Consider the following 26,081-nt stretch of genomic DNA (forward strand, 5'->3'; position numbering starts at 1 on the left):
CCTGATTTTAATCCAGCCTGGTTCTGCTTACTGTGGTTCAGTGCAGCATCGTTTTTTTTTCTCAATCTTCAGGTGACAAAAGTAAACAAAAAATGCTTGCTTCTCTTTTGGTTTGTTACTTTAAACAGATGTGAACTTAGTTTGCCAAATAGATATGAATGAGTAAAAGAGGAACTGATGCTTTATTTATTTCTGTGTTGATAGTAGTAGATTTTCTGTCAGAAGTAAAGTAAGCAGAGGAGATTTAAAGGAAGAAGTGACTGTGGGCTTCTCTGGTAAAGATGGATTTTTTTTTTTTTCTTTCCCTGAAATTTTGGAAACAGAGCAGAAGTCTTGCAGTGTGGCAGTGACAGGGACCATATAGACAACATAGATAAGACTGAATTATGTCTTAAACCTTACATAGGCTATGTGACTTGCCATGCATGAAAGCAACTGTAGAACGTCACAATGACAATCATGGAAAAAAAAAAAGTAATGATAGTGGAATATTAGAGCACGGATCTCTGTGTGTTAAGCAGCCTTTACCCTGCAAGTATAGTTTACAGCAGAAATTAAAACAGATCTCTTACTAGTTAGTTGAAAGGCAACTGCTTTAATTAGCCTTAGTACCCCTATATACTGCTATATGAATACAGTGAAGGTAAATTGCAAGGCTAACTTAAAACTCTAGTTCAAGTACATCTTGAATTAAATTTGCCATAAGGTGCACAACCAGTTGAAAAATAGCACTCAATTCAATGTATAGCTGAAAGAACATTTGAAATAGTTTAAGGGTCTGTCTTGTCTTACTTTCTTCTGTGTTTTCAGTATCTTTTAAGTAACGGAGTAGAGTGGTGCCGTAGTGGTACAGTCTGCAAGCTCTCTGAAGGATGGGGTGTAAATTTGAAATAATAGCAACGGATTTGAGAGTAGGTCTGAGTGATGTAAGGTTATGTAAAGGCAAATAAGAACAACTCTGTTTAGAGCAGAAAAGATTGCTGGGTATTTTCAGCTTTTTTAGGTTTTTATTTTTGAAGAAACAACCACTTTTTTAGCAAGTAAAGGGGCTTACAGTAGTATAAATCTTCTAATATGTAAATACATGTGTATAAAGATGTTCTAGCTGTCCTAAGGTCAGAAAGAACTCTGTTTACGTACAACAAAGGAAACTTATACTGGGGATAGACTTTTGGAAGAAGTAGCATTTAGTCGAACTACCTTTTAAATCCGTCCGAGTTTTTTGTAAAAGAATGCACAAATATTTTGGAGGTTAAGTATAATTAATCCTGCCACGGTGCCATGAGATGGTTAGATGATCTTGAGGCCCCTTCCAGTGCTGTAAGTCACTGAGGGATTATGTATTCTTTTTTCATGTAGATAACAAATAAAAAAAGGCTTGGAACAGAATTAGCTTCTGATAACATACAATGACTGTTCAATGGAATACATGAGGTCTTATCTATCTTTAGCCTGCTTTTCCTAAAGAAGTAATCTTGGTGTAGGTTCAGCTCTGGGGGAAGGGAGGAGAAGGAGAAAATGGTCCAAAATGTGTTTGATCTAATAGCTTCCACTAGTTTAGTCTTCAAATTAGATTTAAATGTGTGAAGCCAGAATGCATTTATCCTTGTATAGAAAGGAGGAGTTGTATTAAATATGAAGGCAAGCAGGTTTTTTGTCACACAAGGACATTGTGAAAGATGTCATTTAAATATTTTAATGATTTGGATGAAGGAAACTCTTCAGGAAATTAAACAATGGAGGTTCATAAGACTTGGTAATACTTGTAAACAGACTGTAATCTCTTTAGGAGAGTTATTTGGCTTGAATATTGCAGTGCATATGATGAAATACTAAAACATTGCTCAGCAACTGGGATTTGGACTTTGAGTGGCAATGACATATGAACCCCTGCATGGTTTTAAAGTGTGCTATTTTTGGCAGCTGGGTGTTGGCTTGTCTCCTCAATAGCAGTAGAAAGTTAGTTTAGTATATAGAGGAAGGTGATTTGCAATGAGAAGACTCCTCTGACACTACTTATTGAACATGGGCTGCTGCTTCAGTAAAGAATTGAGTAACAGCACGAATGAGGAGAAAACCAGCTTGTTACAAAAATCTGTGGAAGAGGAAGCACCAGAGTCAAGGATAAGTAAAACTTTATCTTCAATTTTAGGAACTGTGGAAAGCCAGGATCTGCATACAGTGGGAAGGACAGTTAATGGGGCAGCTGCTATAATCGGCATTGAACGCGTTTGTAGTGATGATTGCGCAGTGTCAAATTCTAAATCTGGGTTCTGGGATAGAAAAGCAAAATATCCGTCATACAAAAGCATGGAGAATACTCCCTGTGAGAGCTCTAGGAGAACGTATGACAGACCTTTTACCTTCTTTAATTCCTTTAGTCACCTCCTGAAGGTCTCTGGTACATACGGAAATCTGCAGAAAAGTGAAGACAAGAAAGATAGGGTAACTAAAAAAAGAGCACCTAAAAAATTTAGTAGTAATGGTCAGCACATGAACAATATAGAAAATAGTAATACTAATAATGAAAATGTAGCTGCAGAAGAGCATTGCTTGTTTGATTGTATTTCTACTTCACATGCACCAGGCATCCTAGACAAAGGCTTACAGGGTGAAATTTCCTTAAATAGAAATTTTCTGGAGAATTATGCGGTTACATGTGACCATTCAAGGCAGAATGAAAGAACAGTAAATGTTGAAGACAGCAAGAGTGACAGCCTACAAAAAGTTTCAAGTTCATATAGAGAGATGTCCCCAACATTTTCCTATCTTGATGTAGACAACAGACAAAATACAAAAGATAGGGAATTTTACAGTATTTGTGTTGTAGATGCTGAAGATCTGAAAGGGGATGAAGAGCTGCCAGCTACCGTGCATGAAGAGACTGCAGCAGACATAGATAACTCAGCTGTTACTGATGAAGGAATGTGCAGCATGGCACGACCTCTAGACACTGGGGAGGAATATCCAATGCAGCAGTCGGCACAAGTGGAAGTTAAGTTTAATTCACAGAAAGAACTGTTTGAGTATAAAAAAGAGGATAGGTCAAACATGCAGAACAAGGAAACAAAACAATATTGTAGCATAGACATCCAATCTTATGATAACTTACTGGCTAACAGGTGTCAGGTGCGTAGGTTAAACACTGACAATACAGTAACAGATGGCTTAAGAGCGAAAGTATATGATGAAGTTGTGCCTGAGAATCGACAAGAGGAGGTATATACCACAGGTAATGCTGTCAGTTGGAATGAATCACTCCATAGAGCTTGTGATTCAGTAAAATTTGCAGATGGTGCTGAAGAGGACCGATACAGCCCTAATTCAGAAAACATGAAACGCAATGATTGTATTTCCAGTGCATTGTTAAACAGTAGAGCATGTAATTCAGGAAAAATTGAGGGAAGTCATGATTCTGAGATTGTACCATTTGGTTTAAGTAGGCATCCCTCAAGTGTTGTAAGGGAAATAAATACTAAACAGGTGGCAGAGAACATGAAGGGTAACTTTAAATTACCATTAGAGTTATGTGAAATGGACAATGATTCTTTTTCGATGAGTCAACATGTAGAAAAACTTGCTGAAGAAGGCTGCTTCCGAAAGCCAGAAAGTGAAGTAAACTCAAATGTGGAAGAGAGAACATTTCAAAGAACATGTGATGGTAGCCAGATGTTTGCACCTGACTCTAGTGAACATCACAGCATTTTGGAAGAGTTCTTGAAAGATAAAGAGGAATGCACAGGTACAGTTTTGCATAGCTGTGAAGCTTTGAATATGACTGAAATGCATGAAAACTTGGAAGAAAGTTCTGATTTTCAAACTCAAATTAAGGGTTGTACTGAAAACAAGACATCAACTGAAGTTGCAAACCACAGTGGCATGGAGGAAGATGTCTGTGTGAGTATCATTGAGCTAAAAGGCAACATGCTTGAGGAAGCTGGTAGCTTGAGCAGAACTCCATCATGGGTAAGTGATGGCACTTTGACATCTCATGAACTACATAACACAAGCGCAGATGAAACATTCCTAAACGAAAACAGCCTAGAATCTCAGATTTCAAAAGAGTCACCAGGGAGTAAAGGTAAAGTATGCAAATATTCAAAGTCAGATAACAAAAACAGTCTCTCTTCTGTGTCCATGGAACATGAGGATATGAACAAAATGGACATGAACTGTAGACAAGGTGAGCAACAGGATGTATGTTCCTTCCATGCAGTGGAAAATGAATGGAATGTGGGGACTGACTCGACCAAAATAGCTGGGGATGTAGTAGAATCTGTAAAACAAACAAAACTTGAAGTTCACCTAAACGAGACAACTGATAACAAGGCAGAAAATGTAAAACAGAATTTGGGTACTAACGTTATTGATCGTGATAAAAACTTCTTAAATTGCAATAAAGGCTTGACTCACGATCAGAATACTTACTCTAACTCCACAGTACCTGTAGCTTTGGACAATTGTATGTACAAGAGTGTAAAATTGATAGATGACACTAAAAATCTGGAAGATGCCAGTAATCTCTTACATAAAGCCCATAATTGTTTACCTTCTCTGTGTCAAAATTCTTATTCTCATGTGCATGATAAACCAGTGGAAGAGCCTGAGGTACGTCACTGTGCTAGTCCAGAGCCAGAGGTCAGGAACACCCAAGATTCTGTTGGGCCTCTTACTGAAGTAGGATCAGAAGCTCATGAAAAAAATGTGTGTGATGTAAATGAATGTAATCTTCAGGATGGTGAAGTAAAACTCTGTGTCAGCATCTGCTCAAAGGAGGAGAGCCTTACTAGTTTTAGCATGTCAACTGGGAGTCTAGAAGCTTTTACCACGGGGAATTTAAAGCAATTAGAAGCCAAGGCTACTGAACTGAAAAACAGCAGTTACATATTAAATAATGAAATGAATGACTTGACCACAAGTTGGGAACAGATGCAGTCAGATCACAAGATTTTCTCAAACAAAGAGCTTGGAGTTTTTGTTGACCCAAAGCAGGTAGACAAATACGCTGCTACTCCTTCCTATGAAATACACAGTGCCTTTCCTGGTGCTGCAGGATTTCAGCGAGGCAGTGAGCGGTGTGTATTGGATCTGATGGAAGACGTATCGAGTGACCAAGAGCACTCCTATGAAGTGGACAGACAAAATCCCCAAGTTGAAATATGGTCACATTTCATCAGTCTTCAGACTGGCAATGCTGATTGGACAAATGAGCTATTTTCTGACACTGTTACTGCTGGTAATGGTGAATATCTAATGGGCTTTTTATGGAATAATACAATTTCTAACAATACCATGAAGAATGACAGACTATGCATAGTTAGTGAAAACTTCCAGAACGAACCTGAAGATCTAACAGGTACTTCATATGCCATGGGAAGTTACCCGCATCAGCTGCTAGCACCAGAAAATGTTGGTACTTGGGGATGGCAAGATAAAGATGAATTTGTAAGTATTCTGCAGAAGTGATTTGATGTTAAAGCTTAAAGCAGAAGCTAGGGATTGGAATAAGCCAAGTCAAACTGGTTTCATTAGATAGTTAAATATATCATGTGTTATTTTGTCCTGAAGCTGACCATTCTCTCTCTCCTTTGCAAAACCAAATACTATACAGAATGTAGTAGTTCAAAATGTTGCTGAATATTGATAAATTTTTTTCTTTCTTTTTTTGGTCTGTTAACCTTGTGTGAAAGTTTAAATGTTGGGCAAAGTATCTTGATTGCAGATTCTCAATTCTAGATGAACTTGAGATAGACACTTCAGTATGTGGAAGGGAAACTTTCTCCAGACTGTTAGCAGTGCTCTTTACCTTCATGTAGGAAGAAATGTTTGTGGATTTCCTGAAATCTTAAAGTTCTTGCTTGGTAGCAATTAGGAAACCTTTTGCTCACTTCTGGAGATGATCTTCTGAAGTGCTGCAGAAAGGAGTGGCTGCAGGAGAAGCGTGGGAAATGAGCTAGAGTGGATTTTGGCTAGCTGGAGTAAGAAAGAAGCAAAGCCAACCTGCGGAAGCTGCTGCTCCTCTTTCTTCCCTGCTGAGCAGAGCCAGTGCTTAGTATTGTTCTCTGCACCGACTGCGTTACAGCAGCTGCTCTGACCTTGTCCAGCAGTTGCAGTGCCAGCAGTGGGTTGTACTAGAGGCTAAGTTTGCTATCTCCTGGGGGAACTTTTTGTATTAAAAATGGAAACTGATGGAACTTGCTGTCATCTTTGAATCCTTACTATTCAAGTAGTTATGTTGAGCACTTCCACTTTTTATAAGTCTTTTCTCTATAGTTCAGTAGGTGTGTTTAAGTTGAGATTCTTTACATCTTTTTACCTGCTGGATGTGTTTTCTATGCACTATGATAATGACTGAGTGCATGTGTTTCAGAATAATTAAAGCTTCATGGAATTTTGAAGTGCCTGTGTTTAAACTCTGTAATGTTCCTAGCATCGCTAAATTCGCAAAACAAATTTTAATAAGCTTTTTTAGTATGTGTTACCATGAGCAATACTCTTTCCCAGTATAATCATCATATTAAAACATACCAAAGATATTCTGGGTATGGAATAACTTAATGCGTTTTGCTCAAACATTAGCAAAACAAGTGAAAACTGTCTTGTGTTACTATCCAAAAAGTACTGTAGGTGTTGGCACTGCAGAGAGCAATCTCTCTGAAGCACAAATATGACCATTTATATAATGGTTATATATGACCATTAAATGTGTCCATTTCCAATCCAGGTCAAAGGAGACTAAAGTCTGCTAATTAAAGATGATTTAACTGGATCTGGTTATTCATTCTTTTTGTCCTGCCTAGGGGAAAACTAACCAAAATTTTTGTTAATGCTCTGTATTTTCTCTCGAAGTAATGACAGAAGGTGTCATGCACATCTCATTGCTTTCAGTTTTCCGTAATGCTTCCTTAAAACATGTTAATATAAGTCCAGGAAAAAAAATCCTGTGCTTTTGTATTTTCTTAGGGGTTTTTATGTTATTTCACAGAAACAGATACAATAACAATATAGTCAACATTGAGTTAATATTTTTATTAGAGAGCTGCCTGAAGTCTAGGGCAAGTACAGGTTGAGTTAGGCTGTCAAAGGTAAAGAATGAAATGTTTGTTGTAGTTTGCACTGCTTGTCTAGCCTTTTCTGGTGATTCTTAATCAGGGAAATGAATTCTGTGCTGCACAACTCAGTTGTTTTTGTAACTGAAATGGTTATGGGATGGCAACTCAGTTAATATATTTAGATGTGAAAAAAACCTTGACAATACAATCAAGAGTTGTACATCTGATACTGTTATTTGAGACTGTATGTTTGTATGCACAGATGCGTGCTGTGCATCCACAAAGTGCATAATCAAAGAAATTTCTTTTTGTAGGAGTCAACCAAGGTTTCTGAGTTAAATCCTAATGCAAAGGTGTGGGGAAATCATATGTTACACTTGGAAGCAAGTGGTGCCACTGATGGTAGCGTGAGCAAAACGTGGGAAGAAATACCTGACCAACCTCCAGATTCTTGTAAAGAAGGTATGAATAAGAGTTTCTAGCTGTTGCTTCAGCAAAAGTGCAGAACTTTCTCAATTTTAATTTCCTGTTTAAAAAAAAAAAATGCAACTAAGTAAGCAACTTTACTTCAGATTTAGTGTTAACTATGATGTTACTGTGATTAGAAGGAATGCTTTTTCAGTGTGTTTGTCATCTCTGCTGCAGGACTGGATGCTAATGGTGATGGTGACAAAAAGCATCAGAATGCAGTGCTGACAGAGCTGCAGGAGCCATCACCAGCTGTTTCAGTGTCAGACCAGACGGATATGAACCCTTTGGCTCTCGATCATTCTGAGTATGAGTCTATACATGAAACCACCCAGACAGGTAAGAGAAAGCTAATATTTGCTTGGATTTGGTTTAAAAAAGAAAATATATTTTGAGTTGAAGAGTGAGCATCAATTAAAAAAAACAAAACCAAAACAACAAACCCAAACCAAAAGAAAGATGACACCACTTCGGTTGTTCAATATATGTGTTCTGTAAACAGACGCCAGAAAATCCTGTCTCTCTTGCTCTCAGGTTTAGACCTTTGGAAGCCAGTCTCCTCCTGTTTGAGTATAGGCCTTATGAGATACTGCACAGAATAGATCATAAGTTCTGGATATAACTGAGTATTGTTTTCTGAAATGTTATTCTGAATGCAAGTCCCTAGTGTAGCCGTTTACATTTAGATATCTACCTAAGCTGCATGTTTCTAGTTGGTTCAGGTACTGAGGTGAAATTCACATACCATTTGTGTCTCAAGTAGTAATGTTAATGTGTCAAAAGATAAGTCTTGTACTTAAAATGCTAAAAAAAGCAACAATTTAGTCTAACTTCTTTGCATACTTTTTTTTAATGAACTTTCATGGTTGTCTTCAGTGCAACTGTTAGTAGGTGTAGTCTATACCGGAAGGCATGTTTTAAGAAACTTCTGGAAACTAGCATAGAGATTCAGCCATGCTTATATTTCACTGAAAGGGACAGAAGGTCTGCAAGATGCATGTAGGATTACTACTTGAACTAAGATGAGGGATGGGAAAGAGAGGAAAATGTGCTGGGTGTTTCTTGAGATTCATGAGGTCTGCTCCTTGTTCATTGTGCTTAGCGGATTTTATAACATGTATTTAAAATGATCAGTATAGCATCCATAATAGTCGGAAATCAAGACAACTGAAATCAGACACGGTTGTGGCATCATCCTTGCTTGTGTTGAAAACTGAAAGTTCTCTTTGACTCTTCTACGTAAGGGTACTATTGGGGAATACTAAATAATAGCTAACTGGCAAATAGAAAATGATACTAATGGTGCCTAGCACTCTAGAAGGGAGCAGTGTTCCTCAGCTTAGTGTTAGAACTTGTCAGCCTGTCCTTTATGTGCCTAAAATAGTTAACTTTTAACAAGAGTCAGATAGTGTTGTAAAGCAGCTGAACAGCAGGTTGGATCTGTTCTCCTTGATGAATAGTTACTCAGGTGGTCCCAATTCTGAAAGCTGATTTTTATTTTTTTAATTATTATTTTAAAAAATGCATAGAATTTTGGTCTTTGCTAGGTTTTGAGCAAGGAGGAAAGAGGAGGTGGGGAAGGGAAGTAGTGGTTAGTGCATGATATGCGTATTTCTCAGGTGTTGGCACTATCTGCATCAGAATAGAACACATGAAGGACAAAATGGTGGGACAAAATTAAAAGTTACTTTAGGAACAAGAAGGGTTTAGGAGAGCTGAAGAAAAGGATGAAAGTTACTGAAGAAGGGAAGGGTGTAGAGGGTAATAGTTGGTGTGAAATACTTTTTAAAAAAACTAATTTACATTTATGTAACATGTTTACTAAATGTTTTATAAATCTCTGAAAGCCACACTAAACTTCTGATCTTTAAGCAGTTCTCCCACTGACACAATTAGTTTACCCTCGACTGACTGTAGTGTATTGGATCTAAACTAAAATAAACATGAAATCAGTGTTTTCCATGTGGTAATTTTGAAACTTCCAGATATAAGAAAAAAATTAATTTCTCCTTCTTAACCAAGAGATTGTTAATTGATCACACATCTGTTGTTAGTTGATTGGATATCTGCTGGTATTTCATAACTACATTTTTGAAACTCTCTTTTCTGAAGTGTCTTGGGCATTTAGAGTGAGGCCAGAAGTATGAAGTGTCTCCATTACATTGCTCGCTTGCTTAATTAGTCCGCTGCATTAGTCAGGGTTTAGTCAGCTAGGAATTGGTTAGTTTCTGAAGACTGGAAGACAGATATACAAGCTAAATCAGTTCAGTATTTACTTTGAGATGCCTTTGTAGCTGCTCTTCTAAAACTGCTTCAATTTTTTATGTATTTGGAGAACAGAGGTTAACAAGTGAAGTTAGTCATGGTTTTTCTTTTCTGTCTTAAAGCGCTCCTGTGCAATTTTGGTGGGTGGTGAACTAATACACAATGAACATTTATTGAATTGGAAAATTTGTTACTACTTATACAGCCAGTAATAGACATGATGGCTTGATTAAAGTATCTGTTACGTAATATAGCAGAATTAAATTTTAAACTTCAGTATTTTAATTATTAGGTGGAAACGAACAGTTGCAGCCAGAAGGTCAGGAAGATTTACGAGAATTACTGAAAAAAACACTGGAATTCTGTTTATCTAGGTATGTATACACCTAAATGTAGCAAACTGGAGGATAACTAACGAGATCCAGTACCTAACTTGGGATGTATGTTAATATATTTCTCAGCTGTCACTTAAAACTGAGTGGAAAGGATGAGAGTTTGGGGGAAGTAACACAAAATTCCAGAGTATTGTATTGATGTACCTCTTAAAGCTTACATGAAACTTCTGGGCCTAAAACATAAGCTAGCAAATACATTGTTTTGAAGTGAGAGTAGTTACAAGCAATTACAGATCAGGTGAATTTTTATGACTGCAACTGGTTTTTTGCAAATTAAAACTGAGTAACTTAAGCCATTTGGTAAGCTTTGTTTAAGCTAATAATTTTGAAATTTGCATTGATACAAAGTAGGATTTTTGTATGTGCATCTGTAGATCCCTTTCTGTTTTAAGTTAAGGATCAATTTAAAACAGAAAAAAAAAAAAAGGGCTCTGAATCATACACATTCCACTACAGACTGATGCAAGATCTTCAAAGCAGCTTACTTGTACTTAATTATTCTGAGTGCTTGTGTCTAGATAAAAACATCCTAAACCACATGTCTTAATAACCTAGAATAATTCCTAATCTGTATACTCCTGCATAACCAGTTACAGTCAGTGGTCATTTGAAGTAGTAAACTCCTAACAATATTACATGTTTGGGTGGGGGGTAATGTGCTGCTTGAACAGGAAGATGCCAGTACTGTTGCATGAAGGGAAAAAAAGACATTTTCATGTTTTCTAGGAAGTGAAATATAGTAGGTGAATGGACTGAGGAATTGGTGAAAATGCTGAAAACAAAATTTAGTTTAGGAATCTGGCTTGTACTGTGTGATGAATTTTTGTCTCAAGTTTATTGGCAAAAGTTACATCTGTGACATTTCCCAATTTTTTTTTCTCTCCCAACAGAGAAAATCTTGCCAGTGACATGTACCTTATATCACAGATGGACAGTGATCAGTATGTGCCAATAATGACAGTAGCAAACCTTGATCATGTCAAGAAACTCAGTACTGATATGGATTTGATTGTTGAAGTGCTGAGATGTAAGTAAAAGTCCCTCAATGCTAGAAAGCATTCTGGCTGTTGCTGTAGGACTCTTAATCTGGATTTTCAATCTCTCGTCCTTTTTCTTGTTATGTATTGCAATAAAATGCCATCCTTTTTCTGTAAAGCATTAAATAGAGCATGCAGCTTCCAGTTTAGACCATCACAATTAAGGACTGCAGTTTTATCAAAGCTACATCATGTTTGAGGTATTGAGTAATCTGCGTAAATGAGAATAATGTGGGTTTAAATTGTGGGACATGGTGGGACAACACACATGACTGGAGGGTTGTGATGGATGGTTATTGGCTGTTTCATAAAGGCAGGCAGGGAAGAAGAGGAGGAATCACACTCTATGTTAAGGAGAACCTTGAAAAAATAGAAGTCGGCTGTGGCAATAGTGGAAGCCCTATCACATGCCTCTAGGTCAAGATCAGAGGGTTCGTCTCCAAGGGGGATCTTACAGTAGGCATCTGCTACCAACCTCCCAACCAAGACAGTAAGGCCAACAAAGCAGTATTTGGGTCACTTAAGCAAGCTTCAGGTCAACAGAACCTGGTTCTTATGGGTGACTTCAACTACCCAGACATTTGTTGGAAGAACAGTAGAGCAGCTCACATGTCATCCATCAAGTTCCTGCAATGCACGGAGGACTGCTTCCTCATACACGTGTTAGATGTGCCAACCAGGAATGAGGTACTGCTGGACTTGCTACTCACAAACCAAGAAAACCTGCTTTGTAATATCTCTGTGATAGCCTTGGCTTGTAATATCTCTGTGATAGCCTTGGCTGCAGTGATCATAGTATTGTGGAGTTTGGGATCCTGCCGAGCATGCTGAAGGTTAGTACTAAGACAAAGGTTTTAGATTTTAGACCAAAATTCAGCTTGCTCAGAGCTCAGTTGGGAAGGATTCCATGGGAAGCTTCCTTGGAGGATAAAGGAGCTAGCAAGCGCTGGGAGTTTTTCAAGAATGCTCTCCTGGAAGCGCAAAAACATTTCATCCCCTTTAAAAGTAAGGGAAGTAGGCAAAGCAAGAGACCCCCTTGGCTTAACTGCGGGCTTGTGAGTCTGCTCCAAGCCAAAAGAGAAGTGTACCAGGGATGGGGAAGCAGATGAATACCTGTTGAGAACTACAAGGGCATTGCCAAGGCGTGCAGAGATGCAGTTAGAAAAGCAAAAGCTCAGCTGGAATTGAAATTGGCCAAAGGTATCAAACTACAATGAAGGGTTCTTCAGGTATGTAAACAACAAGCAGAAATAGAAAGAAAATATTGGCTGCTGTTAAACAGCAGAGGTGAATTAGTCACCAACAATGCTGAAAAGGCAGAGGTTCTCAACACTTCCTTCACCTCTGTCTGTACCAGCACTCTTGGGCTCCAGGCCTTGGGAACAAAAATCCAAGTTGATGCAAAAACAGACCCACCGTCCGTGAAGGAAGAGTTGGTATGTGAACTATTACAGGAGCTTGACCCCTGCAAATCAATGGGCCCTCACGTTACCCACCCAAGGGTGTTAAGAGAGTTGGCTGATTTTGTGAGGCTGCTCTCCGTAATCTTTGAGAAGTCATGGAGATTGGGGGACGTCCCAGAAGACTGGAAGAAGGCTAAGGTCACCCTCATCTACAAGAAGGGCCCATCAGTCTTACTTCAGTCCCTGGGAAAGTTATGGAACTAATCCTCCTGGGGGCTATCACAAGTCAAATGAAGCATGTGATTGGGAAAAGCCAGCATGGATTCACCAAGGGCAAATTGTGCTTGAAAAACCTGATCGCCTTGTACAACAAAGTAACCTGCCCAGTTGGCGTGGGGCATTGGTGTGGACATTGTCTACCTGGATTTCTCCAAGGCTTTTGATATGGTTTCCCGCAGCCTCCTCCTAGAGAAATTGATGCGTTACGGTCTCGACAAGTGGTCTGTGCAGTGAGTGGGGAACTGGCTGACAGGCTGCACCCAGAGGGTGGTGGTAAATAGCTCCTTTTCAAACTGGCAACCTGTCACAAGTGGGGTCCATCAGGGATCAATACTGGGCCCAGTGCTGTTTAATATCTTCATAAGTGATCTGAACGATGGGATCAAGTGTACCCTGATGATACCAAACTGAGTGGGGAAGTGGACGCAAGGGAGAGCCACCCTGCAGGAAGACCTGGATAGGCTGGAAGAGTGGGCTAACAAGAACCTTATCAAGTTCAGTGAGGACAAGTGTAAAGTCTTACACCTGGGAAAATATAACCCAGGAGTGCAGCACAGGTTGGGATCTACTTGGCTGGGGAGCAGCTCTGTGGAAGGGGACTTGGGGGTCCTGGTGGACAGCAAGCTCAATATGAGTGAACAGTGTGCTCCTGCGGCAAAGCAAGCCAACAGGATGCTGGGTTGCATCAACAAGGGCATCATCAGCAGAGATAAAGTAATTATCCCACTTTACTCAGCATTTGTCAGGCCACACCTGCAATACTGTGTTCAGTTTTGGTCCTCACTATACAAAAAAGATGTGGACAGGCTGGAGAGGGTCCAGAGAAGGGCCACAAAGACGATCAAAGGACTGGGAAGCCTGCCGCATGAGGAAAGGCTGAGAGAACTGGGTTTGTTCAGCCTTCAGAAAAGGCAGCTTAGGGGAGACCTTATCACCATGTTCCAGTATTTAAAGGGTAGCTACAAAGAAGATGGAGACCCCCTTTTTACAAGGAGTCACATGGAAAAGACGAGGGGTAATGGATACAAGTTACTCCTGGGGACATTCCAATTGGACACAAGAGAAAAACTTTTCACAATGAGAACAATCAGCCATTGAAATAATCTCCTCAGCAAAGTGGTGGATTCCCCAACATTGGACACTTTTAAGATTCAGCTGCACAGGGTGCTGGGCCATCTTGTCTAGACTGTGCTTTTCCCAAGACAGGTAAGACCAGATGATCCTTGAGGTCCCTTCCAACCTGGTATTCTATGATTAAATTCTCAGAAAAGCCTGCTGGACATTACCACTAAGGTAAGAATCAAAAAAGAACGTGACTCAATGTGTGCCTTAGAAGAAAAAGCTAATGAATTGGGATTTTCTAGGCTGGAAGAGTAGGAAGAGTGTGGAGATTTCAAGGAACATGTCTACTCAGTTTCATATGTCTGAAAGTATCCTCAGTCATCTTCTGCTTGTTTCTTAATGTTCAAAAATATTTGAAGTTTAGCACAAAAAGCTTTGCATTGTAAAACTGTGTCCACCACATCTTTCAGTGTGCAAAGCTATTATGATTGCTGACATCTAATACACGTTTTTGTCTTTTCTCCCTTAGCGTTGCCTTTAGTCCAAGTGGATGAGAAGGGAGAAAAAGTTAGGCCAAATCAGAATCGCTGTATTGTGATATTACGTGAAGTACCTGAATCTACCCCCATTGAAGTAAGTGTTTAATTGTTCAGTAAAGAATGCTTTTCCCTTAGGATTTGGAAGTTAGATTTCTTCCAGATTTCAATAAGCATATCGCATTTCCTACTACATTGTTAGTTTCTAACAATATTTCTAAACCTTAGTTTATTGTGTGTGTTTGGATAATAGATATATTTGATAGAAGCATGTTGCTTATAGGAAGACTGTGGTAAAATCTGTAGCTCTGCAGAGGGCTGAAAAACTGACAATGCTGTGTTTGGTAGAGATACCATAATTTTCTTGGACTCTGGCTTATCCATATTACTTAGTGCTCAGCTCCTTGGATAAATAGCAAGTGAAGATGAGGGAAGATAAGTCTTAGAATGGAAAATGCCACTGCTGCACCTTGAAGCTTGTTAGGGTGAAGTACTTGAAGCTTTGCAAACATTTCCATAATGGTGAGGGTAGAGGTGTCAACAAGTCGTGAAGGATCTATGCTGGCTTATGGAATGAGTGTGAGAGTGGAGAACGTGATTGTGTGAAATACACTCAATGCAACTCTGATGTAGCTGGGGCTATGACTAATGGAAAGACTAGAAAAAAAATGATTGGGCCATAGATAAAACTATCTTGAATTTTCAAAGAGGAGGAGGACGCACAGATTCTTGATGATGGGTAGATATTTTAATTTCCCCTTTATTTAATTTTACAAGAAGGAATAAAGATTCTGAAAGAGTTGCTCTTCTTGATGGTCTTCATACAAAAATAAAAAGTACTGCAGTTTAAAAACTCATAATAAAGAACTAAGTGGCCTTAATAAACAGGAGCATGAAACAAAAAGCTAAAAGGAATTGGAGGGAGGAAGTTAGATATACTATATACATAACTTAAAAATATCAGTGGCTTTTAGCTTTCTAAATGAAATATAACCTTTCAAAGACTGCCTAGCTTTTAATATTATAGATTTGGTTTGTTTGTTTGTTTTTTCTGTCATCAGTTTGTCAGGTTGGATATATTAGCACGGGGTGGTTGCTCTTAAATGCTTAACAACAACAAAGTTCTGAGGAGTCTTAATTTTCAAAAAAGGTGGTCTGAAGTGAAGTGTTTTATATGTTACGTGTTTACATTTGCCAGACTGGAAAATCTAGACTTAACTGGCCAGATTTAATAGCATATGTTTTCTGGAGTAGTATGGTCAGGCTTTATTTAAGCAGCAAAGTTCCAAAATACTGTAAGGCCTCCCAAGTTGGATTGCTTTTTGCTGCTGCTCGCCTCAACTCTATGGCAAAAAAAAATAAATATGGAAATGGATTAAAACAAATATAAAGTCCAACATGTGTTTTTTCTGTAGAAATTAGCTGACTGTTTTTGAGGTAATATAAACCCTGTTTCAAATATATTAATCTGTACACACTTTGAGTTAAAGTGTATCTCTAGGTGTCTGCTGAAAGGGTGGGGTTCTCCTATCCCATGCAGCATGCACAGGTTTTCATGTGGCTTCATTGTTTTGGGGAGAGGGGAGAAATAGACATTTTTCTGTACTTGATGCCAAATTTAAGTGACTGTCTATGGCCTAAATAGCTTATCTTCCCTGATTTAAAGGCATCAGGCGACTTCTACTTGCAGTATGGCCTTAGACAATGCTTGTTCGGATTCATTCTGTCTACCTAGTGGAGTGATTGGGGAGAGCTAACACTACTGCAGGTGTTCCGAAGTTCAGTTTTGTTTTGTAAGCCCAAAAGTGTTTTTTATCTTTCTTACCTAGAGTTCCAGAATTCCGCATGTTAAATTGATGTTTTCTTCTGTCCATCCATTTTTTTCTCCCACTCTTTTCTCTCCCTCCTTATCAAAACCACTTTTCTTAGGAGGTTGAAGCACTTTTCAAAGGAGATAATTTGCCTAAGTTTATCAACTGTGAGTTTGCCTATAATGACAACTGGTTCATCACGTTTGAATCAGAAGCCGATGCACAGCAGGTAACACTTTTTGAAGCATTTTAGAATATAACAGTAAATAAGGGTGGGATGAGGGTGGATTGACGGGTCATAAACTGCATTACAAATGTGTAGCAATTTAAAAAGCAAAATACCCAAACCTCTGAAAACCATAATGCTTCCCCTTACCTAATGTCTAGTTATCAATACTATTAAACATAACCTTGTAAGAATTTTATCTTGTTTGCCTATCCTGGCTTCCTGGACAAAACTTTAATTTTTTTGTACTAGGAACATTGATATTTTGGATGACACATTTAAATGCTTCAATCATAGGAGTTAAAATCCTGTTTTAATGCTACTGAAGCACTTCTGCAGTGATAACTTAAATGTTGCCAAATGCAGATTACATATGAGGGTTTTCTATAGTCTAGCAGACACTTCAAGAATTATTGTTAGGTTTAGCCTGTCAAAACTTAAGTTTCCTTTGTTTAAATTATATTTGACAAATTTTATAATTACTTTCTTTAAAGGCTTACAGATACCTTAGAGAAGAAGTGAAAACTTTCCAAGGAAAACCAATTAAGGTAAATAGAGCTTTATGGGTTTTTTGGGGGCATGTGTGTGTACGTTCTGTTTTTTGTGAGCCTCACTGTGTTTTCTAATATAAATTTTAAGTGGTCCAATCTCAGCAGCCATTTGACCTGGAGATGGGTTTCGAAATGTAGCACAAGCCATTTTACTTCTCCTTTTCCTCCTTTCTGGCAGCGCTATATCTGTCCTAGCATCAGGCCAGCAGGGAAGCATTCATCTGTTCCTGCCTTCCTTGAAGGAGAACGCAGTGACTGACAAGTGTCCAGTAAAAGTTCGAGAGCTGCTAGTTTTGAACCATCCTGATTTAATTGGAAAGGTTGCTGTAATAAATAATCTAATCTCCTTTGCAGGCAAGAATAAAAGCAAAGGCAATAGCTATAAACACATTTTTGCCAAAGAATGGATATAGACCTCTGGATATGAACCTCTACACGCAGCAGCGTTACACAACATCCTTTTACTTACCTCCAGTATACAGTCCCCATCAGCAGTTTCCATTGTACAGCTTAATTGGCCCACAGACCTGGTCAGCCACACACAGCTACCTTGACCCTTCATTGGTAAGTCTCTTGATTATGAAACAGTTGGATTCTTTTCAAAGTTGGTATTATTTTCTTATGAAGTCTTGAGGTGTAAGAAGCATATGTATCCTGAAAAGGGGAGTTGAAGGTACTGATTCTTCTTAAAAAACAGTTCTTCAGAATTCTTTCCATGGTGTAGAAGATTAATTACTTGAAAATTGCATCTGGTCTCAGACTGCAGTGTGTTTCTCTTAACCTTTTAGTTTTTGAGGTAGTTCTTTACTAAAGGTTATTAATTAAACATTATCAAAAGAAATCTTCAGTGAAGACTTCTTTTAGTAATGGTTAAAAGCCTCTTTAGAAATTAGATCTTCAGAATATATATGTGAATACCAGAAAAAGCAATTCTGGTATGTACTGAATAAACTTAATGGAATCAGATAAATAAGGATAACTTAGTATCTTGATCTTCCAGCAGGAAAATAAGTTCTAGGTTAACATGCTGAATTACCCTATTCAGCATGTTCTTAAAGCAAAATATTTCCTGTGCAAAAGTAACATCTTTTTTGGCAATAAAAAATAAAATTACTTTTGCTAATAAAAATAATTCACTTTTAAATTGCTTAATTTTAAAAAGTTTTCTTAAAGGGGCTATCGGTAAGCCTTAGAGCTAGGGTGGTAGCAGTAAGTCTTTAATATACTCTAATAGGACATCTTCTGCATCCTGCAGTGCTGCTTTTCATCTTCTCTATTGTGACAGTCGCATCAGAATTACCTTGGTCCCTTTTAGTCTGCCTTTGTTATCCTACAAAAACTAATATGAATATAGTTTTCTGTAATGACTGGGAGACTAAGGTTGTCCTATGTGGAACCTCTTTCTCCCTTCTAAATGCCTCTTGCGGCTAAAAGAAACTAGGGTAGCAATGCTCAAAATTAGAAGCTTTTTGGAGGTTTTTTGGCAGAGGATTAAAGTGTCCTTGAACAAACTTGAGCAAACTTCCGGTGTACTGAACACCAAGCTAATTAAAAAGTTGGTGTGCTGAACACTTCACACGCAGGGAAGGTAGCCAGAGCCCTTGTAGGGGAAGGCTTTTTAAGGGGGATGAAGAATGCGGAGGAGAGAAGGTAGCATAGTGAACGATGTTATTCCAGGAGAAAGCCACATTATTAAGCAGCAGTGAGTGTGATTCTTCCTCTAGATAAACTAAGACTGACTATTGCAGTCTTGCTGTGGGATAGTGAAGTAGTTGGATGGCACTGGTGTAGAAGACGTAGATTAATTGGCCACAGGTTCAAGCCCAGCATTGTGTGTGTCTGCCTTACATCATCCTGGAACTTCTTGTATTCCAGAAAGCTTACTAGTCCCCCTTCCTTTGGGGGAAGGTATTACAAGTTTGCCAGCATTAGAGATCTCATACCTTTCCTAGTAAAAACAGAAAATTAACTAGCAGAGCTTTGCCTCCCACCGTTTTGCAGCATATTGTCATTGGTTAGCTGCATCTTGTATACGTTAATGTAATACGATGTTTCTTGAACTTTTTATAGGAAGAGCTATATTTTGAATAGAAACTTCTTGTGAGGAGAACAGGGACCACCAGGAATAATGACACAGGAATAATTTGCAAGAGACAGGGTTGCAGTTTGCATGGAGATACATGTGTGCAAATATAGCAGAAGTTTCTCTTCTATTTTGCTTTGGTATAAACACTAACAGTGCTTTGTCTCATCTCTAATTTGAGATTAAATACACCCAGTAGTGGTATAGTTAGTTCTGAAACTAGAATATGGCAACACCTGTCCTCAAAATTCTAAAAATACCTACTTCTTCATCAAGTACTTAATAGTATTTGAGGAAAGATCTAGTTTGTCCTGCTTGTAAAAACAATAGGTATACTTTTGATGAGCCAGATGACTTCTGTGGAGAAAGCAAATTGATGCTTCTGGTATTATTGGAAAATGAAAATTATATTTTCCCTTCAAAAACATCACCAATCCTTCTAAAGAAAGAAGAGGTAAATATTGATAGTGTCCTTTTAAGCAATGAGTTAAACTTGTTTTCCTTTAGTATGTTCAATGTCTTCTCATTATTTGGGTTCAGTAGTTGCTTACTAGCTTTGATTGAATTTTACAGCATTCAAGTTGTAACTATTAAAGCAGAAAGCACTTCAAAACAGTATTTTGATGAAACTTTGTTCCTAAAATAGCTTTATTAAACTCCTAATGGCCTATTTTTGGAGTCTGCAGTAGCATTTGCTGTCATGTGTGCTAGGTTAGGCTAACAGTAGTTTGGCATGACAGCTTCAGTGTTAAATTTCATTTTTCATTGATTAGTGCTTTGCTTTAATTTTTGCAAGAAAGGTTAGACAAACTTAAAGATACCTGTATAGGAAACAGTCTTAATCCCAGAGCTGTTTCTCATTGTTTAATTAAGTGTAGAAAGGGTGCTACATAGAAGTCTTACTGTTCAGCATTTTAGTTATTTTCGGGGGGAGAAGATGAGCAAGCATTTGGTGTTGGTAATAATAACATTTTCTAAATGAAACTCCTTCATATATTTAAAAAAAAAAAGAAAAAAGTGTGGTAGTGAGGTTGCAGAAATTACTGTGAACGTGCTTCAGATTTTGAGATATCATGTTAATACAAGACATTGATCTGCACCCACCCCAAAAAATCTGTTGCTAATGTTGCTTCTTCAGGTGACAAGATAGTAATTCACACCTAGAATAAGGTGGTAAGATGTGAAAAGAATCAGAGGTCTACTTAACATCCACTTATTCTCTAGGCTTTATTTAGGTATTACGTGGAAGATAAGTAGAATAAGGAACTAAAAAGACATTTTTTTCTTTTTGGGGAGGGATTCACATATAAGAAAAACAATTACAGATTGTTTAGGTTAGAGGGTCTTTGAGGAAGAAGTATCTCTGTACTCTGAAGTCACGCATGGTATGGTGTGAAATAGGAGTTACTTAACTTACAGCCAAGAGTTTTGGCTCTGTGTTTTTCAGTCCTCTTAACAAATGCTGTATTGCTGTTCGAACCAGTCTTATACGTACTGCCCTGTATAGAATGACATAAAATATGGGGTTAAGAAAAAGTGGTACTCAGTTTGTTTATAATTATGACCGTGCAATATATCCTTTAGGTAACACCATTTCCAAATACTGGATTTATCAATGGGTTCACATCTCCAACCTTCAAGCCTGCTGCTTCTCCATTGACTACACTCAGACAATATCCCCCCAGGAACAGGCAAGTTCAGCCATCTTTTAACAATACTGTTTTATTATCTGGCATGTGGGGTTTTAATCTTCTTATTTTAGTAACACCAGCTAACTTGAAAATACTTGTGAAATTGAACCTGGTGCAAGGTTAAGTGAGGCCAAAGGGCAGATGGTGCTGCTATTGTTAGGGAATGTACTGTTTCTAAATGTAAATGGCCTGTCTGAAAACTGAGACTTGTCTGTTCCATGATTTAGGGTATTCAGATGAAATATTCTGAAGGATGGCATGTGATCAGCAGGATTATTCATACAGTATTTTCAGTTTCCAGTAGTTTTTAGTAAAGGCATAGTTGAAAATAGACAGTGAAAAGGTTAATTTTGATGAATCACATGACCTGTTAAAAGTGAATATTTATCATTCTTATAAATGAAATATGCAATAAAGGACTAAATGTTTTGCTGCTTCTGAATTCTGTGTATAGACTTAGGCCTCAGAAGATATCTCATAGTACGTATGTTGAAATGACTTTTGAATTTGTAGGAATCCTAGCAAGTCTCATATACGACATACAATACCCAGTGCAGAAAGGGGACCTGGGCTTCTAGACAGTCCTACAATATTCAACTTTTCTGCTGATCGTTTAATCAATGGCGTCAGGAGTCCACAGACGCGGCAGCCAGGACAAAACAGGACACGGATGCAGAATGCTACTACAAGCTATACCAAGAGGGAAGTAGGAACTGGACGGATGGAACAGACCAGCGTTGACTCATCTCCTGGATTAGGTAGAGGAAGGTGAGTGTATTCTGTAGTTGTCCTCTGAACAATCTGGTATTGCTGCTTCTGAACTACTTCTTTTAGTAAAGTGGTATGGTACTAGTACTGTTCTCATTACTATTTTAAACTGAGACTGTGTCTCCTCAAAGCTGAAATCTTGGAAAGTACTTCAGAGAAAGTGCTAAATATAGAACAAATGCCAAGTGGACTTGCATGCTTTCCTACCAAATGAAAATCATTAATGGCAACTGATGAACAATTTACAGCCGTAAGATCTAATCCTCCATCCTTTTTTCATCTGTTGTAAGAAAGTTTTTGCATATTATTTGTTTGACTTCAATGAAGCTGTTGTGCCCATTCCATTGTTCAGCAGTGTAGATTGTGCAGCTGAACCTGTACTAGCAGTGCTCATTGTTAATTTTTTCAGTTGAAAGATCAGAATTTTGCCCTAATTAGACATTTACAACAACAGAAATGATGGATTGGTATGGAGGGGGGAAAAGGATTACATGCAACTAAGAAAACTGTTGTTATGCAGTTTAAAAAAAAAAAAAAGAAAAGAAAAAAAAATCCAGAAAGAACCAAACCAAAAAAACCTCACTCGGGGAGCTGAAAATTGATGTCACCAATATTAATATAAGAATTTAGCAGGGTTATCTTGGAACTTTTTAAATACAGTACAGTTTTAATAAGTGCTTTATAAAAAGTACTGTGTAGCTTTGTTTAATGATGGCTGTGTTTGTCTCCAAGTAAATCACATTTTGAGTGACTTACTGAATTGGAAGATAACTCAAGTCTTTTGCAGATGATGCTATATTAGACTTGTATTGTATCACTGCAAAATTAAGTGGGGATTTTGTGCAAGGACTGTAATACTTTTCTAAATCTAATTTGCCAAATTGTGTTATAACTAGTGGATGAAAGTATGATTAAGGACATAGGAAACAAGATTGCTCAAACTATAGACTACAAAAATGTACAGGAATAGTCAGTACTTGTATTCAACACCGAACATCAGAATATAAATCTATTTAGAGTATTAAAAGTCAAACAGAAAACTTAGAAAATATATTGAAACTGAGTTAGAATGCATTGCAAATTTTAAACTGCTGCTTGGAGGGGCTTTACCTGAAGTAGGGCTGGGGGAGAAGCGCTGAAAATGTTTTGGAGGGGCTTTACCTGAATTGAAAATAGTTAGCCATATTTCAAAAGTTACATAGGTATCAAAAAAGAAAAAAAGACAAGATTAAAGCCTTTACTTTGGATATTGAAAGGTTTTGTCTAAACCTCATATGTATTTGGCACTGAGACGCTTTTAATACAGGAATTATTTGTAACCAGTGTATTCTTATGCTGACTTGTATAAGATCCGTACCTTTATTTTAATGAGAGCTTGCTAGAAATTTTTCCCTAAAATATTTTTTTCTAATAACCTGTCTAGAATGAAGATGGATGAAATAGCAATTTGAATTAATTTTTCCTGTTTTCACCAACTGCCTTCCATTCATGTATAGGCAAGGTTCTGATAACTGCTTTCTTTCCCTTAGGAAAAACTCATATGGCTACCGAAAGAAAAGGGAGGACAAGTTTACAGTGAGTGTTCATGATCATATTCATCTGTAATAAAAGTAGGGTAACAAGGCAATAGTGTGGATATTATGTGGAGTAGCAGGTGAGATCAGTTACTGCACAAGCAGTTGTATGTCACAGTTGACTGAAGACAGCAGCTCATTAGTCACGAGTTTACTGCATTTGGGTATCACAGAAGATTGTCCATCAGTGCAGAAGTCAGGAAAAAGTTAAAATTACTGCTTTATAGTAGCAAAAAATTTCCATCTTAGTGTTACTTTTTCAGCATACCAGTGTTCATGTTAAGGGAGAGCTAAACAGCTAAGCTAAAGTTCAAAACACTTGATACTTGATTATCGTTCATGTAGACATTGAAGAACATTTTACAGATCCATGTGTCATAATGTGTAGCTAGGATGTTAGTTACTAAATCGTCAATTCTGTTTCTTAATGCCTCTCAAAGTACCACTTGGTAAGTGTATACTAACACTATTGAAATATTACAGTTTTGGTAAACTTAAATTCAAGGTCAATACCTAAATAGCCTTGATGCTTGAAAAGGCTGGACTAGACATTGTGTAGAAGAAAAAAAATGTAATTTTTTTTGGTAGGACTTAAGGTTTGATTTGATAAAACCAGACACTTCTCTGCAATTCATTTTTGCCACACATGGCTCGTTCATGAAGTTGAACCGGATTATTTCCTTATTCATATCACAATTGCAAAGTAACTCCACTGCGTGAGCCATAACACTTTCTTAAAGGTCTAGAATCGTTGCATTTGTGTATTTGTGGCTGCTGCTGTTGAGTAGCCTTAGGGGATTTGGATGAAGGAACATCAAGGTTTGGAAAGTATAAAACAACGAGCGGTTCCTTGCCTTCAGTTGCTTTTAGTTCTTGTCAAACTTCTCAAAACTCAGTGAGATCAGATTACGTGTAGGATTCTCAATACTTCTTTCTTTTGCCCTTTCAAAGCTGCTTGAATTTTTAGATTGATGTTTTCCTATCAACTTCTTTTTTCTGTCTTTGGAAAGAACAAAGAAGTGATACAGGTTAGGCATGTGAGTGGCTGGACTGAAAGGATTACCTTGGACGCTCTTACTGAGCAGAGAGGCTCTTCTGACTCAGCTGAATTTCAGGTTATTTTAACTTTGAATGTAAAACTGGTAGATGTGACTTCTTTGGAGACGCACAGTTCCCTTCTCTCAGCACCAGGCTTTATTTGCAGCCTGTGCAGCCAGGTTCCTTCTAGTCTCTTCTGGCCCATGAATCTTTGGTCTGTACTGTCCAGTGATGCAGTTTGAACAGAGGTGAGAGCTGCTGCGTACCCACAGCTGTGTACACTGGGAAGGAGCGTACTCTGAAGTGAAAGATTAAAATTTGACTGCTTTAAATTGGAAATAATTGAATCCAGGGTCCTCTTTCTTGTGTGATTCTGTAGTGATTAGATAGTGTACGTAGGACATCATTACAACCAGTTGTATTTGAATGGAGTGATGGCTTCTTTAGATTTTCTTTTTTTTTTAAAGGAAAAATAATAGTATACATGCTTGCATGAGAGAGAGCATGAACCTTTTTGATCTGATTGTATCTGAGGCTATAGACATAAGCAAATTACTCAACTTGTCATAACAAGTTGACTTGAGAAATTGTATGCATTTGGCAGCTTAAAATCCACTTAAGCCCTCCCTGGTCTCACTAATTTAAGATGTTAATGCTGCTTGTCTCTTAATATGTTGGGGTTTTTAGGACTCCCCTGCATAACTGAAAATGTTTGTAACAAATATAAAAGCATTATCTATTGCAGGACTTTAGTCCCCTTTAAGAAAACTAAGTGCTGTGATTTGAAGAACTGTTGTAATAAATAAATAAATAAATAAAGGTTGTTCCTCTTGCAGTTTGAGCTGGATAAGTGTAGTCTGTCTCCATGACTCTTTGGCAGGTCACCTGACTTCTGGTTTTGCAGCCTCCACTGCTGTAGCACTCTCAAACTGTGTTATGGGGGGTAATGCTGGGTCAATAGCAGTCCCAGGAGTTGCAGTTGTCCTTGCCTCTGTATTTATTCTTTCCCTACTTCCCTCTTGACACACACTTCTTTTGACATAAACTGTAGTTTGTGAAAAGACCTCAAAGGTAGTTTTGTATCTATTGCTCTTCATGAGAAGGAAGGGAAAAAAACAGTAAGTAATGCAATACCTTTCTGTCTGGAAGCATTGTTCTCAGATTCAGACCATCTTGGCTATATACCCGTAAATATTTTCCTTTTCAAAATAGCAATTGTCTCAAAGACTGCTTTGCATTTGGTATTTTGCAGCAGAGATCATCTTAGCACAGGCCTGAGCACAGTTACTTCTTCGTTTACATGATGTAGATTAAGTTAATTGGTAACTTCAGTTACAGCATATTACAAAAGGAATTTTATTTTTTCAGTGTAAATAGAATTTAGCTTTACAAATCCTTACAAGCCGTCCTCACAAGTGATCTTTAACTGTGGTACTCTTAATTCCTGAACTGCTGTCTGTAGTGCAAAATAGTTGCATTTAGCCCAGTGATTTTTTTTTTTTGCCTGGGACATTGTTGTTCTTCTTAGATTTAGCTAGAAGAACTCTCCCTCTTTCAAAAATAGTTTTGGCATTTATCTTTGCATTTTTACGAAGTGACCATATAAATTCATATTAATTAGATGAAAATTGCTGTTGCCTACATGACACACAAGGCATGCTGTCTTGCTATTTCTTAATATATCTGAACATGATATAAGATTCTTGTTGACTCCTGACTTTCATTTAGAATGTTACCAACTGCACATCAATGGGCTTTACATTTTCAGTATATCGTGATATCTAAACCAGTCTGTTTTCCTTTCTATGTCACTGTAAGTGTCCGTCATGAAAGGAGGGTCAG

At 37.9% G+C, this 26,081-nt stretch overlaps 1 protein-coding gene across 6 annotated transcripts in view; it reads left to right on the plus strand.

The window, feature by feature from the left end:
* LARP4B (La ribonucleoprotein 4B) overlaps positions 1-26,081 on the plus strand; it is a 60,448-nt gene that overhangs the window by 24,957 nt on the left and 9,410 nt on the right. For 3 of the 6 annotated variants that reach the window (XM_052806415.1, XM_052806423.1, XM_052806433.1), the window contains exons 3-13: positions 7,367-7,514; positions 7,698-7,859; positions 10,078-10,159; positions 11,071-11,207; positions 14,491-14,594; positions 16,427-16,537; positions 17,029-17,082; positions 17,440-17,649; positions 20,753-20,859; positions 21,373-21,627; positions 23,157-23,202. In XM_052806415.1, coding sequence (XP_052662375.1) covers positions 7,367-7,514; positions 7,698-7,859; positions 10,078-10,159; positions 11,071-11,207; positions 14,491-14,594; positions 16,427-16,537; positions 17,029-17,082; positions 17,440-17,649; positions 20,753-20,859; positions 21,373-21,627; positions 23,157-23,202 — 1,416 coding nt within the window. Of the gene's footprint in view, positions 1-2,830; positions 5,446-7,366; positions 7,515-7,697; positions 7,860-10,077; positions 10,160-11,070; positions 11,208-14,490; positions 14,595-16,426; positions 16,538-17,028; positions 17,083-17,439; positions 17,650-20,752; positions 20,860-21,372; positions 21,628-23,156; positions 23,203-26,081 lie in introns of those variants that run through there. The other 3 variants (XM_052806407.1, XM_052806393.1, XM_052806399.1) reach the window with 3 other exon arrangements.

Source organism: Harpia harpyja, chromosome 1 (assembly GCF_026419915.1).
Source record: "Harpia harpyja isolate bHarHar1 chromosome 1, bHarHar1 primary haplotype, whole genome shotgun sequence".
Classification (NCBI taxonomy): Eukaryota; Metazoa; Chordata; class Aves; order Accipitriformes; family Accipitridae; genus Harpia; species Harpia harpyja.